Source organism: Phalacrocorax carbo, chromosome 7 (assembly GCF_963921805.1).
Source record: "Phalacrocorax carbo chromosome 7, bPhaCar2.1, whole genome shotgun sequence".
NCBI classification, from domain to species: Eukaryota; Metazoa; Chordata; class Aves; order Suliformes; family Phalacrocoracidae; genus Phalacrocorax; species Phalacrocorax carbo.
In genome coordinates, this window is record NC_087519.1 from 257,861 (window position 1) to 273,719 (window position 15,859).

General features: G+C 43.5%; 1 protein-coding gene across 3 annotated transcripts; it reads left to right on the forward strand.

Moving 5' to 3' along the window:
- Positions 1 to 1,672: 1,672 nt before the first annotated feature.
- TUBGCP4 (tubulin gamma complex component 4) lies at positions 1,673 to 15,688 on the forward strand. Of its 3 annotated transcripts, none has more exons than XM_064455892.1 (18): positions 1,673 to 1,794; positions 2,025 to 2,153; positions 2,755 to 2,877; positions 3,390 to 3,443; positions 3,897 to 3,953; positions 4,524 to 4,603; positions 5,300 to 5,501; positions 7,515 to 7,680; positions 8,821 to 8,945; positions 9,616 to 9,666; positions 10,057 to 10,162; positions 10,507 to 10,614; positions 10,849 to 10,987; positions 11,459 to 11,636; positions 12,540 to 12,674; positions 13,816 to 13,932; positions 14,379 to 14,518; positions 14,832 to 15,688. In XM_064455892.1, the coding sequence occupies exons 1-18, from the start codon at positions 1,717 to 1,719 to the stop codon at positions 14,842 to 14,844; spliced, it is 2,001 nt and encodes a 666-aa protein (XP_064311962.1). In that variant the 5' UTR covers positions 1,673 to 1,716; the 3' UTR covers positions 14,845 to 15,688. The 3 variants fall into 3 exon arrangements, with proteins under 3 accessions (XP_064311962.1, XP_064311960.1, XP_064311963.1); XM_064455890.1 differs by having other exon boundaries at positions 14,938 to 15,688; XM_064455893.1 differs by lacking the exon at positions 2,025 to 2,153 and having other exon boundaries at positions 1,679 to 1,794; positions 14,938 to 15,688.
- The last annotated feature ends 171 nt before the right edge of the window (positions 15,689 to 15,859 follow it).

Sequence of the window (15,859 nt, forward strand, 5' to 3'; positions counted from 1 at the left end):
ATGGCCCAACAGCTGCCAGGGATACAGCCCTGCCTGCACGTTCTCTGCAGGACTTGCCATGGAAGACTGAGAGCAAGGAACTGAAAAGCATGGAGCCCAAATCGTGGCCAGTTCTGCTGATAGTCACGACATGATGCTAGGGCATAGCAACAGGCTGCTGGAACAGCAGAGGAGTCCTCACCCTTTGGAGGCAAGGTAGCAATCTCCATGCTCTAAGCACCCATAAAAAAATCCTCTCCTTCCTCCCTCATGACACTGCAACACAGGCAGGCTCTGTACTGGCAAAAAGGCTTCTTGAACTGGAAAACTCTGCACTTGTCCCCATGCGCCAGGTACAGTTTCACTCAAAGGACCTGTAAGGTCCAAGGAAGCCCCACAGCTACATGGAAAAATGGAACAAAATGAAAAAAATACTTGGGTAATTCAAGATTCATTTTGTCTGTGTACATACTCCCTGTCTTTTTACCTGCTTTCTAATGCTGTTTTGTTTCCTCTCTATTTGTTCTCATATAGACTACTTAAAAAGCCACTTGGGGAACCAATAAAGTAATTTAAGTACTGAGCAGACCACAATATTTAGCTGGAAGCAAGAGAGTGGGGATGAGCCAGATTTACAGATTGTAAAGCAAAGACACAATGAGACATCTGCTCTGACCAGTTCTGCAATACTGGCCACATACCAAACACTCTGCATCAAACCTGTAACTTTCACCATCAAAGGACTCCAGTGATGAAAAAGCCACCATATCTCTATATAAATTATTTCATGGTTAATCATATTCTTAACCCTAGTACGAGTCACTTCCAACAATACACTACCTTCCACAAAATTTAGCTTCCTCCATTACCCCCACCTTTGATAGAGGAAATTCTGCTGTAGTAAATTTTACACCCTGTTTACTCCTGCCCTATTCTCAGGGAAGACTCTTGGGATTTTCACTTTTTGTGAAGGAAGGCTGCTATAAGCTTAGTTACTGACTGCAGAACATAACTGTCTTTAGGTTCAAGGCTTAAGAAAGTGAAGGAAAGGAAAACATAATAAACGGAGAAAGGCAAAACTGGCATTAATAAAATACTGGCAAATAACATGAGAAACTGATAAAGAAACCTGTTAAGGCACACCGAACCCAAAATCTACGTTTAAGGTTGCGGATTTGCTGCTGCTCTGGCAGGGACCTTCCGGACTAGCACTTGCCATCACGGCCACCCACGTTACTCAGCCATCCTCCTGCATGCTGCCCCATGCAGGGGAGAAGCATGCAGAAGTCCTTACCCTTTGGAGGCAAGGTAGCCACCTCCCCGCACTGAGCGCCCATAAAAAAATCCTCTCCTTCCTCCCTCGCGACATTGCTCTGCACTGGCAAAAAGGCTTCTTGAACTGGAAAACTGCGCACGTTACTCAGCCATCCTCCTGCATGATGCCTCAATGCGCCCCAAGACCGCCGAGGGCCAGGGCCAAGGCCAAGGCCAGGGCCAGGCTACCCCCCACGACGCGGTGCGGCCCGGTGCGGTGCGGCCGACCGCTCCCGGTGACTCTTCTAGCAACCCGTCGCACCCGCCCTCGCGTGGCCCCGTTCCTCTCCGTGCCCGCCGAGGCGCTGCCCGCCGCCTCACGCCCCCACCAGAGTCGGCCGCCGCCGAGGCTGCCGCGCCGGCCCGCCCTTCCCGGCAGCCCCCGGGCGCCTCCCAGCAGCCCGCGCGGCGCCGCGCGGCAGGATGATCCACGAGCTGCTGCTGGCGCTGAGCGGGTACCCGGGGGCGGCGTTTACCTGGAGCAAGCGTGGCGGCCTGCAGGTACTCTGCGGCCCGGCCCTGCCCTGCCCTGCCCGGCCCGGCCCGGCCCGGCCCGGCCCTGCCCTGCCCGGCCCGGCCCTGCCCTGCCCGGCCCGGCCCGGCCCGGCCCGGCCCTGCCCTGCCCTGCCCGGCCCGGCCCGGCCCTGCCCTGCCCGGCCCGGCCCGGCCCTGCCCTGCCCGGCCCGGCCCGGCCCGGCCCGGCCCTCCCCTCACCCCTGTGTCCCCCTCAGGTCTCTCAGGAACTGCCGTTCCTGCACCCCAGCGAGACCAGTGTCCTGAACCGGCTTTGCCGCCTCGGCACCGACTACATCCGCTTCGCCGAATTCGTGGAGCAGTACACGGGACACGTTCAGCAGCAGGTGGGGCCGCCCCCGCGCGCCGCAGCGTTTCCCGGGCAGAGCGCTGCGGCCGCCCGCGCGGCCGAGCTGCCCCGCACGCACGCCTGTCCTGCAGGGGGTATCCCCGCGACACAAGCAAACGCGCTTTCCCGAGCGGACCTCCGGAAAGCTCCGTGCGATGCAAATAAGGGGGGGTGCAGAGCCGCGAAAGATGGACCAAATGTAAAATCTCGTTCCTGAGGATGCACACTGCAGTCATTTCTGGTCACTGCAGACTGGCCGGGGTTTGTGAACTGTGCGGGATGCTCATCCCTGTGCTGTAGTGAGTCCTCCTCGCGGTTTGTGAAGAGCCTTGAGATCCAAGAGGCATGCATAAGTACGAAGAAGCTCTGAAGTTACCAGTGGTTCCTAGTACTTGCATATGCATATACTTCCACAGAAAAGCTAAATATAGCTGTGCTGAAATAACTCTCTTTGTGACAACTTTCTGGGTGTCTTTCTGGGCTATGGTGTATTTCAACAGGTTTGGACCGCTGGCTGCTAGTGTAACACTGCAGAGAAACTTCATTACTCTTTAGACCTGCACTGGGGAGCTGATGTAGATTTTATTGTTTGGTTTCAGGACCATCATCCATCTCAGCAAAACCAGGGTGGATTACATGGCATTTATCTGCGAGCCTTCTGCACAGGTCTTGACTCAGTGCTGCAGCCGTATCGACAGGCATTGCTTGACCTAGAACAAGAGGTAAAGGAGAGCGACTTGGAACAAGAGGCTGTTCTGCTGCTGACAGGTTGTGGAAAGTTGTCATTTCTGCAATTAATATGCTTAGTAGTAGTAGCTAAAGAGGAGGCAAGGTACCTTCCTTTGCACATCTGGGATGTCTTCCAAATTATTCCTGTGAGATGCCATTGTAAATGACTCTTCATTCTGATAAGTATTAAGTCCCCTCTACCTTCAGTTCAGTAAGTGCCCCACCTGCCTCAGAGCCCAGTGCTGTATCAGACTATTGTGACTTCTGTTTTCAGTTATGAAGGTTTTGATTAATCTCCATTAGATTAGGAGCTGTCATATCACGGGTACTGTCACCATCCAGCAGTTGTTATAGCCTAAAATGGGACACAGCCCAAAAATACATGGGGGGGGGGGGGGGGGGGAAAGCTGTGAGAACCAAAGGGTTGGAATATAGAGCCAAACGTGCCGTTTTACTTCTCCATATCTTATTTTAATTTTCATTAATTACTTTGTTGTTCTAACAGTTTCTGGCCGACCCGCATCTTTCCATCTCACATGTTAATTATTCCTTGGACCAGGTACGTCATGTTAATAAACAGGTAGTGCTCTTTGGTTACTCTTACCACTCCTTGACTCTAATAAGAAAGCGGGTACAATAAATAAGGGTTAGTCTGTCACGTCATGCCATTTCTTTTTAACGCCTGTACATATGTTGTCCCTTAATCATGATCAGAGGATCATTTGTACTTTGACACAAAGCTTAGGTCCTCCACCTTGGCCCTCGCACATTCCTCAATACCTGTGTTTAGCCGGAACTGCAGCTGAAGTACAGTAACGGCACGCATCTTGGTCTAGTGGAGGGAGGACATTCTTCCTAAAGATTGTCATGTCATGTTTCTAATTTGTGGGGAAAGCCAGATGACAGTGTCATTAAATTATTGTAATGAGCTGCTGTCCACACTGACTCAAGTAGTTTTTCCTCTCTCCCTTGCACGACAACCTAATTCAATATTTTGCTCCTGGTCCTGCAGTTTCAGTTACTCTTCCCTTCTGTGATGGTCATGGTGGAACAGATCAAGACTCAGAAGGTACAGTAAAATTGTAGCTAGTTTCTCTTAACAAATTTCGGCTTTAGCTGATAAAATTATTTCTGCCTTCATCCCAGACCTTTAATACTAGGAAAGAATGTGGTTTCAGTAATGGGTGCCTTATTTCTAGTAGCATTCTAAGTATTTAATAACTATATTGCAAATCCATTTACACTGGATTTGACTTTTTCATTATCGGTACGATGACTTACATTTTATGATCGCAATACATTTCATAGTACGAGATGCTGCTGGTTGGAACGTCTTCTTTTCTGAGTCTGTTTTCTCCCATTGTCACCTGAAAAAAAAAAGGCAGAGGCTAATATTTTCAGAATCCAGAGTTGCTTTTTTTTTGTTAAGGGAAATTTTTGATAGAAGCTGGGGTGTAGAGCCACACACAGAAGGCCTCTATCTTCACTACGTGGAGTACGTTACATCTTTCTTTCTGTAAGACTTGTGTGGCTTGTTAAGGCATTTTCTTGTTAGCCGAGAGCGTAGTGTTTAAATGTCTAAAAATGTCAGTACAGATCCAAATAACAGACCTGGTCTAACCATATTTTCTTTCTGCAGATTCATGGATGTCAGATATTGGAGACAGTCCACAAACATAGCTGTGGGGGGTTGCCTCCTGTTCGCAGTGCTCTTGAAAAGTATGTAGAGGCAGTAAAGTTATTATTTCATTCTTCTGCAGTAACTGGAGTTAGTGTTGAAGTGTTCATCTTACTTGTGAAAATAGTACCTGCAAAGCAGGGTTGCATGATATAAAAGTAGGAGTAGCATGCAGGAAAAGCTGTCATGGTCCCCATTATTTATCTAAAGCAGGCTTATGACAGGAATTAAGGCTTTCTCTATGCTTTGGACTTGGGGCTGAGGAAAGTTCAGACCCTATGTTTCTTCTTTTGAAGCCTACATGAACTGTTTTGCATATGGTAGACCCATCACTGTTTTTTCATCCTTCAAAAGGATAAATGTGACTGGGTGAGTGTTGCTAGGTTTGTGTGTCCTTGGGAAGAAAGGCAGACTACTTAAAAGGTAATTTGTGTTCATGCTGAAATGGTAATTGAATAGAAACAGCAGGACTGGAAAGCCACTGCAAACTTACTCATACCTGTGGTATACTTACAGGTCTCTGTGGAGAAGCCAGATATTCAGACGATAAGTTAGTTTAGTTTTGCAAGTGATTGGTCCACCTTTCTCTGTTTTTAGGAAAAAAAAAAAAATTCAACATTAGCTATTGAGCACTTGCCATATTGCCTGGCCAACTCACTGGACTTTCCAGAATGATGTACAGTGAGGTTTTGATTACTGCCTGCAAAAGCCCCACTGTCTGTTTCTCTTGACCTCAGGATTCTGGCTGTGTGTCATGGAGTCATGTATAAGCAGCTCTCTGCCTGGATGCTGCATGGGTTGCTACTAGACCAACATGAAGAGTTCTTTATCAAACAGGGCCCCTCTTCTGGGAATGTCCCTAGCCAACCCGAAGATGATGACGACGACCTAGGAATTGGGGGACTTACAGGAAAACAGCTACGAGAGCTGCAGGACCTGGTAAGATGGCAAGTCATAGCTTTGCATCCTTCGGTCCTTAGAGAGCTAAAGAAGTATATTGTCATCTGCTTCAGTGTGAGCTGTGCTAGACTGGACATATGTTGAGACCTAGTAAGAAGGCAAATCAACAGAATATTGTAATGGGTTGCATTACAATGGGTTGCAGCTAGGCATAAAGGACAAAGACATATTGTTTGGCACAGTTGGATAATCTCAGGGCAGAAAGCCTTATGGATGGAATCTGTGTAGACGCTGATCTCAAGTCATTGGTACTGCAGTCACCCTGCTCTTGACTGACCCTTTTCTGATTCCTTACAGTCAATGCTGTTATCTGCTCAACATAGGCATTGGTGGTAGTGTGCACAATTGCAAGGGAGCTTGGGTGATTACTTGATTTGCACCCTTTCTGTTGGCAGCTGGGTCGGGTACCTTTCCTGCACAACTGTTTGTTGTGCAAATGTTACCTAACAGGGTAATACTGCTGACATTACTGTGGAAAACGTGCTATGTGCGAGTCAAGAGGCTGCTAACGACACATCCAGGGTGCTAAGTTAAGCAAGGTAGCAACCTGCCAGTATGTACTGGTGAAATGCAGTAACTCCTCATGTAGATGGCATACCGTTAGAGTGCCCTTGCGCAGAGCAGCGTTCTCAATGGAGTAATCTTCCACGCTTTGTGCATCTGAGTAAGGTTTACGTTGGGGACCAGTGAGGAGCACGTTCAACTCTGTAAGTTCACACTCTACTGTGAGAAAACATTTCACAGGCACCCATGGTGTTAGTGTGCTGCGTGCAACTTGGCTGTGAACACACAGAAGATTCACCCCCAAAAACCTTGCATTGCATACTAATTAAGTGCCCTGTAGAGCCTCTGCTGAGGACAGACTATACACCAGCAAAAACAAAGGAAAACTTTAAAAGCCAGTTAGTGAAAAATCTATTATTTCACTATATCAGGTACAGGGTACAGGAAGATTGTGAAAATTCGTGAGTCTTCTAGATCCATGGTGGAAAATGTAGGCATTAAGAAGATTACACCAAGAAAGCCTAATTTAACTCTCTTCTTCAGTATTACTGACTAACAGTGTTGGCAATTCTTCAGTCAGAAGTAAAAGAACAAATCTTGAGTGTTGATGGGATAGACCAATAAAATACTTGGGTATATCCTCATCTAAAGCATCAGAAGAATCTTAAGAAAAGAATTGCCAGGCTGTTAACGTCAGTATACAAACTTGTACTGACCTCTCTTATTAAAATGAAGAATTCTGTAGATGGCAAACGTTACCAAAAATTTGTTACCACAGTGTTTTTTGGACGATGGATTAATGAACCTAATTTTCCAATAACAAGAAAGCCAAATGAAATAATCAGTTTTGCTTCTCTGAAGGAAAATCTTGCCTCTGTACTTTGACGTCTTTATTAATACATTCAGAAAAAAAAAGTTAAAAGCTTACTGTATTGTTTTAAACACGTTTCACAGTAACTGAGAAAATTGTCTAATTTATGCTAGCAAGCCTTCAGTTCTTTAACCTATTTGCTCATTAGTGGATGTGTTTACTTTTGGTCCATATCACAATTGTTCTAGCAGTGTTAAAACATACAGGAACGGGTGTAGGGGAGGATTATTTTTGGTAACGCTAATTGACATCGTTACGGCTGCAAAGAGACCCAATGTAATGCAGTTGCAACAAGAATTCCTTTTGCTGATGTAACATTATCCTTTGGGAGAGCAAATTTGCAGCTGTTCCACAAAGGTTTAATTTCTCTTTTTCCCACTTCTGCTCCCCTCTCTGATGAAAGCAATGCCTTCTCTAGGGAGACCCACTAGCATACCAGACATACAAAGAAGTTTGCAGGCTTACCTAAATGATGCAAATCAGGCTTGCTACTTTCTGCTTACTTCCAATCTACCTGGATTCCCCCTCCCTGCTCTGCATGCCCCTTTATACACCTTTTCTATCTGGTTTTCTGACACTTTTTTTGCTTGATTTCTTTTCCCTGGGGTCTCTGACAGCGCTTGATTGAGGAGGAGAACATGTTAGCTCCATCTCTAAAACAGTTCTCTCTGCGAGTAGAAATGCTGCCTTCATACATTCCTGTGCGGGTTGCTGAGAAAATCCTCTTTGTGGGAGAATCTGTACAGATGTTTGAGAATCAAAACGTTAACCTGACCAGAAAAGGTAAGGAATATCTTTCTTGTGGCTTTTGTTCAGTTATGAGTGACCGAGAAGTATCTTCCAAAACGCCATATTAATTAATTCCTCGACAGTCACTGACTATTGGCAGATACTCTTCAGAATATATGTATGGTTGTGCCAGGACAGAGCAGTGGTGCAAGTGTTCTGCTTCTGATTGATTCCAGGGGAGCGGTATTAGAATGGGATAAGTAAATAATAACACTTCCCAAACACAGTCTCCAAGTTTCCAGCAACAAGTGACCATGTGATTTGCTCTGGATAAATAAAGCGATTGCAAAGGTTGTGTTTTCTTTTCAATTTGCATTGAAATTCTTTGCAGACAGACACAAGGGCACATACTGCTCTGAGTGTGTATGCTGCAGAATGGTGTCGTAGGATTAAAAGGCATCCACAAACATAAGAGATCCATTGCAAAGTGATCTCAAAGGTCACTGTGGAAGACAAAAGATCAAGATGGAGCCTTTATGACAGCAAGAGAGAGACAATTCCAGCTGATGGTTCTCTTTGAAAATCTGATAAGTTTACACTGGAGATGGTGTTGGAAATATGTTCCTGCACCAACTGGGGACGACTGCTGTGGAGGCTCTATCTTCAGCCTGTGCAAAAGTACTCAAATGACTTGAGTGATATCGCAGAGAACAAAGAACCAATTAATCTGGACTGTTTTCTTGCCTTAGGAGAAGCGAGGTGAAAAGAAATTGGTCTTCCAGCTTAATTGGTTAAAAAAAAAAATCCCCAAGTTCAAGCAGTAGGATAGATTTGAAAGGGGCAGGGGTAGGTGAACCAAACCAACTGGTTAATGTGGCAGAAAAGTTGTGGGTTCAAAGATCTAGCTCAGTCCTAGGAAAAGGGCTGTTAGTGGCAATCATTTACATAGGAAATATTTTGGGTTTTTATTGATAGCACTGCCATGCCAGGTGTCTATACTGTAACTGTACTTGCGATAGTAATTTTGTACCTTGGTACTTGTACTCTGAGGCCTCCTCAACTTCACATTCCTCACCAGACCTGAGGTGGTGCTGCCAGGACAGCCTCTCTGCCCCACTCTGCTGGTAGGGGTCTGCACTTCTCCAAACGGTATTCCTTTTTATTGTCCAAAACATTTTTCTCATTGCTGCACAGGCTCCATCCTAAAAAACCAGGAGGACACTTTTGCAGCAGAGCTACATCGACTCAAGCAGCAACCACTTTTTAGTTTGGTGGACTTCGAATCAGTGGTTGACTGGATACGGAGCACTGTTGCTGAGGTAAGGATCTGAGGAGGGATAACTACTCTACAGGCAGAGGAGCTCTTCAGTTTTCTGAATGACTGGGAGGAGGGGGATCTTCAGAATCAGTGATTGAACAAGCATGTGAATGCTGCAGGTAGCTTTCTTGTTCTTAGGAGGCTAAGAGCTTTGTGTTACCTCAACTTCTAATGACAAAAGGGCATTAACAAACACTTTCATGGGGGAAAGAAGGGAATTTTTATTTTTTTTTTATTTCCCTTGCAGCAACTTCAGAGCTTTTCAGCATGCTTTCAGCGTAATAGGTGGCATCTCACTGGACAGATTCTTTGCTTTGGCAGTTTTTAACCTTTTTTTTCATTTTGGGCAGGTAGGGGGAGTGGGAACCCAAGAAGATGGAGAGGTTAGAGAAGTGAGTACAAAGCTAGGGTGGAATGGATTTCATAAGAATTTGCTTATTTTTTGTCATGGGTCTTCATGCTTCTTGGGCAGAGTTTCTTGCTGGTATACATCAAGAGTGTTCTAACTAGTAGCATGGGCTGCCTAGACACAGGATTCTTGGTGTGTCCTCTTGTGCTTTATATAGCATTTTATGTAGGTGCTTTTTTGTATATATCACAATTCTCACTGAATGGGTTTAGATTAATCTGAGGGGAGGTTTCTTATGTTTGGTTTTTTGTTTCCTCACTAGCATCTTTGGAAACTGATGGTGGAGGAATCAGATTTACTAGGACAACTGAAGGTAATGTAATTGCCAGCTTGTTTTTGCTAAAACAGCTTAATTTTTTCTTTCTTTTTTAATGGCTCATTCCCATTAAATACTTTACTGTCTTAGATTCTGCACTTTCTTCTTTTAAGTAAAGCTGTTTTAATTGTCCAGCTCTCAAGAATGAGCACAGAGTGCTAGAACTTGGTCAGAGACAGATTTAGAGGGGTATGTGTATGTGGTTTGCATCTTGAAGCAAAGGCAGCGTAGACTTTTTGGGCACTGGATGAAATCCATAGCTCTCCAGCTGTGTTTTTGAAATGGCAGTTGTCCAAGCAATAATAAAAATGGATGCTATCAGCTAGGATGCTTAAAATTTCTGCTCAGTTTTTTATATGCTTATAGATTAAAAAATTATCTCTACAGATTATAAAAGACTTTTACCTTTTGGGAAGAGGTGAGCTGTTTCAGGCCTTCATAGACACCGCACAGCACATGTTAAAAACACCACCTACAGCTGTAACTGAACATGGTGAGTGTTGCTTATTACCTTACCAAATTGTCATCACTGGTATAGCAGGAAAATGGTTAGCCACATCCAGTACAGAACAACTCTATCTTATCCTCTAGATGTTGTCGTTAGTTTTGAAAGAACAGCACTTGTGAATTAGAATGTCTCACAGAGTGGGTAAAAATAACATCTCAGAAACTGTCAGGTGGCAGGTTTCTCTCCATATTTGAAATGGGAATTAAATGAAAATAGTGGAAATAGCATGTCAGTGTTGTGTTTTATGGCCAAGCATAAATAACTAATGGGTGCAAAATTAGCACTAGCTGCATCATCTTGTGTTGATATCTCTGTTGTCTTGTTGTCAGATGTCAACGTTGCTTTTCAGCAGTCTGCTCATAAGGTACTGTTAGATGACGACAACCTTCTTCCTCTGCTTCACTTAACCATTGAGTATCATGGAAAGGAGCATAAAGGTATCTACTTGCATTTTTAGTAGTGAGTTAAGAGGGGAGATGATGACCTTGTTTCAAGTCCTAGTACTTACCTTTCTCTGAAGTTAAAGAAATGTTAACTTTGTTCCCTTTGTAGCCCTACATGACAGCCTAGCCTGCTTTGGTGCTTCTTAATCTGTTCTTTCCCCTTTTCTTCCTTGCCATGGTTGTCTCGACTGAGATGATGACTTAATTCAGCACCTCATTTGTTTTCAGATACTTCTCAGACTCGTGAAGGGCTTTCCCGGGAATTATCTCCACGGGAAGCCCCCACATCTGGCTGGGCAGCTCTGGGCCTTTCTTACAAAGTTCAATGGCCGCTACACATTCTCTTTACTCCTGCCGTTCTGGAGAAGTAAGTACTAGGTATGGTCTTCGTATATTCATCTATAGGTTCCCTGATCTCAGGCACTCACTAATGTGTTGGGGGTTTTTTCCTCTCTATGAAGAGAAAGGTAGAGTGATAATACTTTAGCTTGCTCCTTGAACCTTAAAATTACTCTTTCCACTTATTCATATTGAGAATACTTGTAATGACAGTAAGATCTGCAAGATGCTGACAGATCTGCACTATTTTACAGACAGCGTTACTTTGACAAAACATTGTTATTCCCTCCTTATGGTGAAATTAACTTTATATTTTTTAGACCACTAACCAGTACAAGCAGAAATCTGTTACTCTGAGATGGGCCATCACCTGACCTACCCTGCCCTTTGCAGGCAGCCACCTTCTGCTTCTTTTTCCAGTCTTGCATTGTTATGTTCTCCAGTACCTGCACCCAAGGAAGATTTTAATCTTAAACAATTTTGTATTTTTTGACTATAGGTACAATGTTGTGTTCAAATACCTGCTGAGTGTGCGACGAGTCCAGGCTGAGCTACAGCACTGCTGGGCTCTTCAGATGCAACGCAAACACCTAAAATCTAACAGAACTGATGCCATCAAGTGGCGTTTGAGGGATCACATGGCTTTCCTTGTGGACAATCTTCAGTATTATCTGCAGGTCAGGATTACAGAGAAAGGTAGACTGTATCAGTTAATCAGGAACAGGCAGAAATTCATGGAGGAAGCACTGCAGTCCTGTCTCTCAGGGTTCAGATTCTTTCTACCTTAAGGAAATCAGGATTTCCTTTGGAACAAGTCTAGAACTTTCCCTGAGTTCCCAGACTTAGTGCTATAATTATGAAGTTTCTGGACTTGGTAATCAGTGAGTATTACTGGAAATGCAGTTTTGGCTCTCTAGTGCTACTAAGCATCTGTGAGAAGCTACAGTCATCTCTGAAGTAGCATCATTAAGATACCATCATGGCTTCTTCCACTGGGTCTTTAAATGACAAGTTGTTTGGGGGCTTTTTTTTTTTTGTTTTAAATAATTGAAAGAAGCCATATTCTGACCATATGAGGTAAAGAGACTTTTCAAATGTAAGCACCAGTTTCTAGTAACATGATTTTGTGAAATTTACATACCATTTTGTTAATATCCATAACAACTGAATTGAAGGGGCCTGGCTTTCTAGATTCTCCAGAGTAATCTTGCCGAGCTCTTGCACTGCAGCCTTTGCCCTGAGATTCCGGGTAGTATCTCCCAGTGTAAAATTCAGAGACGACTACCGTCAAATACCTTTGTTTACATACTAGCTTTATGCTTCTTCAGTAGTTAATCTTAAAGAAAGGGACTATTTCCCTTTCTACTTAGATAATACTTAGGCATCAAAAATTGTCCCCCCCACTTATGTACTGCTGTTGTATATAATGCCTCATTCAGGAGGCAGAGAGAAGGTGATCCTCAGCCTCTAAGGTAAGAGTAGCAATAAGGAAAGTAAGTTTCTTACACAAAACCTCTGGCTGGTTTGAAGTACTCCCATTCTTCAAGATACTAAATGAGACTTCTTTACGTATCCATCAGGTGGATGTACTGGAATCTCAGTTCTCACAGCTTCTGCAGCAGATAAACGCCACACGAGATTTTGAGAGTATACGATTGGCTCATGATCATTTCCTAAGTAATCTGTTGGCTCAGTCTTTCATACTCCTAAAACCTGTAAGTAGGTCTTGTTTTCACCTTTTTCTACAAATTCCCAAAATGCCCTAAGAAACACACCTTTTTGAACAGATAATGACAAACCACCTCGTTTAAAACAGATCAGTGATAATCCCCTGCAGAGCAGACTACAATTTTAGAGAAAAACCAGGTATAAACTAGAACAGATAATTGAACTAAGCTCACTTAATTTACAGTTGGTGAGTGCGGATGCTGCATTCCTGGCACTTTTTAAAATAAAGATTATTCCAGTGTTCAGTTCACCTTATTAAATTAAATTTTGTTGCTCTATTTTCCTCACAGGCAATTTTGTTAAAAAAGTACTAATTAGCATAGCGCTGGGAACTGTATTCCTGAGGGACTCATTCTGAAATGCATTAGATTAGGAAAAATTCCCTCTCTTACATATACTTTAGAGGATAAAAGTAGTTGAGATGTTCCTGAGTGGACTTTAAGGGTGGTTTTTATTGTTGTTTTATTGAAAGATATGTTACAGTGTTGCCTGTATTAAATGTGTAGCCTCACAAAAACATTCCCAAAGCAGGTTGGTATCAATGAACCACAGTGATACTGCAGGTCTTGTCTCTTCCATTATTTTGCTCAGTCTATGAGGCTATAGCATAAAGGTGGCAGAATACTAATTATCCAGTCTGGAACTTTTAAGTGTTCCAGTAGTTATGTCTGTGAGGCATTTGGGCTGTCTTAACTCTCCTGAATGCAAGTTACTTCGACCAACTGATACAAAAGAAATTCTGAGTTTTGTGAACAGTGAAACTAAGGCCTTAAACCACAGCTCTTGCTGTTCTTTATTCTTCTTTCTCAATCCCAGAGCTGCAGTGATGGCCTGCTGGTTAGATAGGGAAGCTAATGTTCAACTTCTCTGCCTGTGTGGGTGGCCCATACCAATCACTGTTTCCCCAGTGATTTCTGCAAAAGGTTGGGAGGGACAGGGGACACACAGCATAACATTCAAGTCCTTTTTCTGTAGAAAACCTTACAAAAATGCTTTAACATCTTCCCTGCTGATTGAAAAACATGGTATCTTGATTATGAATGCTACAACTTTTCAGGTACTAAGAACAGCTTTCTCTGGGTTTGAACTCTGTCTAAACTACTATCTCGTACTTTTTATCCCATGCAGGTTTTCCACTGCTTAAATGAAATTCTGGATCTTTGTCAGAGTTTTTGTTCTCTGGTCACTCAGAATCTGGGCCCATTAGATGAACGGGGAGCTGCACAACTCAGTATTTTGGTGAAGGTGAATCTAGATTCTCCCGTGCAAACATTTGCCTAAGCCATCATCTTGGCTTTAACAGCTGTAGAACAGGAGTGAGTTTAAGCTAAGACCTTCTATATGAGCGCTTGCGATGATTTTAATTAATCAACTGTTCCCAAGTTGAACATTCTTTGTGCACAGAGAGGAGGAATGTGGGCAGAAACACAGAAATTCCCCTATTGGAATAGAAAGGAGGTGGGTATCAGCCTGTGCCTCTACCCCTCCTTTTGGTTACCTTACACCTAACCAATTCTTGTGGCTGACAGCTTACCTTATACTGGACCACAAGCATCACTCCTCTTGCAGTGATTCTTTTCTTCAGGCTGTTAAAGGATTGTTTAGGCAGGAACAGAGATGAAAGGCTGGCTGGCTGGCTTGCTTGCTTTCTGTCTTGAGAGTGCCCAGAACTGACTTCTTTTAATTTGTAGGGATTCAGTCGTCAGTCATCGCTTCTCTTCAAGATTCTCTCTAGTGTTCGCAACCATCAGATAAATTCTGATTTAGCTCAACTGCTGCTACGCTTGGATTATAACAAGTACTACACCCAGGCTGGAGGAACTTTGGGCAGGTAGGAATACCTTCAGTGTGGGTATAGCATTATCCTCAGGTATTTGAAGTACAAAGTGATCTAAATGATCATGTAATTTTTATTGATTGTGTAAGCCAAAATAAAGAGAAGCAGAGTGTTGCTAAATACTGTTACTTTTCTGTCATAAATGAGCAAGCATTGATTTTTGGTTTTCACATGCTTTCTCCCCTTCAAGTTTGTTTTGGCATGAAGTTGAACTAGCTGCTAGCTCATACTGGCTGAAAAATGCTGATGTGGGTTGATAAAGAGTTTCTTTCAACATGTAGTTAATATTGTACCCTTTCTCTTACAGTTTTGGGGTTTAAGTACCTTTTCTTCAGGCTTTAACCAACAGTGCGTGAAGTGGTGGAGACTGGTGCTCTTGGACTGTTGGCACTCAACTGCATTTTCCTTTGTAGCTGGCTCTGGCCTGGTGAACCATTGTTTCAGAAGGAACGAGCAGGAACTGCCACCTATGTGAGGCTGCCCAGTGATTGCAGAAAGCTTCTACATTTTTTCTGAACTAGTAAAAACATGCTTTCTGCAGCCATACATATACTTAAATGCTTCTAGGGAGGCAGTCTGTGCCTCTTCAGAAAGTGAAAAAGCAATAAGAATTACAATGTCTTGACACTGCAGCTGGACTATGATCCTTTGCAAGTTGGAGTATGGAGGCAGTAGAAGATTGTTCTTGACTGTGAATGAAGTTTTGGCTGTATTCAGAAGTTCCATTTGTGCAGTAAACTGATTTACAGTACACAGCATCTGCTAATCAAATACTTACCTCCAGGTACATGAAACAACGGCAGTAGAAGTTTGAGGTAAAGGAGGAGGGAAGAAGGAATAGATTTTAAGAACATCTTCTCACACAGTGCCCTGTTCTAGCATATCTGTATAGGTAAAGGAGCCACTAGTGATGTCACATGCTTTCTCTATAAAAAACTTAATACATTTTTGTGTGCCAAAATTAGACACATCCAGCCAAGTGGGAGCTTTGCACTATTCAAAGTACAAAGCTCCCTGTGCTGACAGAGAAGTGTGCTAGAACTAAAACTATGGAGAAACTTAACTAGGATGCCAGCTCTAAATGTACTGCTTTCATTCAAGACTATTCACAGTGCTACTAGTGATTATCCTACTGAACAAAAATAAAAACATCTTGTCATGCAATCATGTGGAACATTGTCAATGTCTGTACCCAAGTGCAAAGGGACAGGAGTGGCACAGCATCCTATTCCAATGAAAAGCACTATCTCACAGGAACTTTTCCATGTCACTAAGCTTTCCTAACCTTGTGGTAACAGACCATCTTGCCATAAGTCCATTTGGATGAGCAGCAGA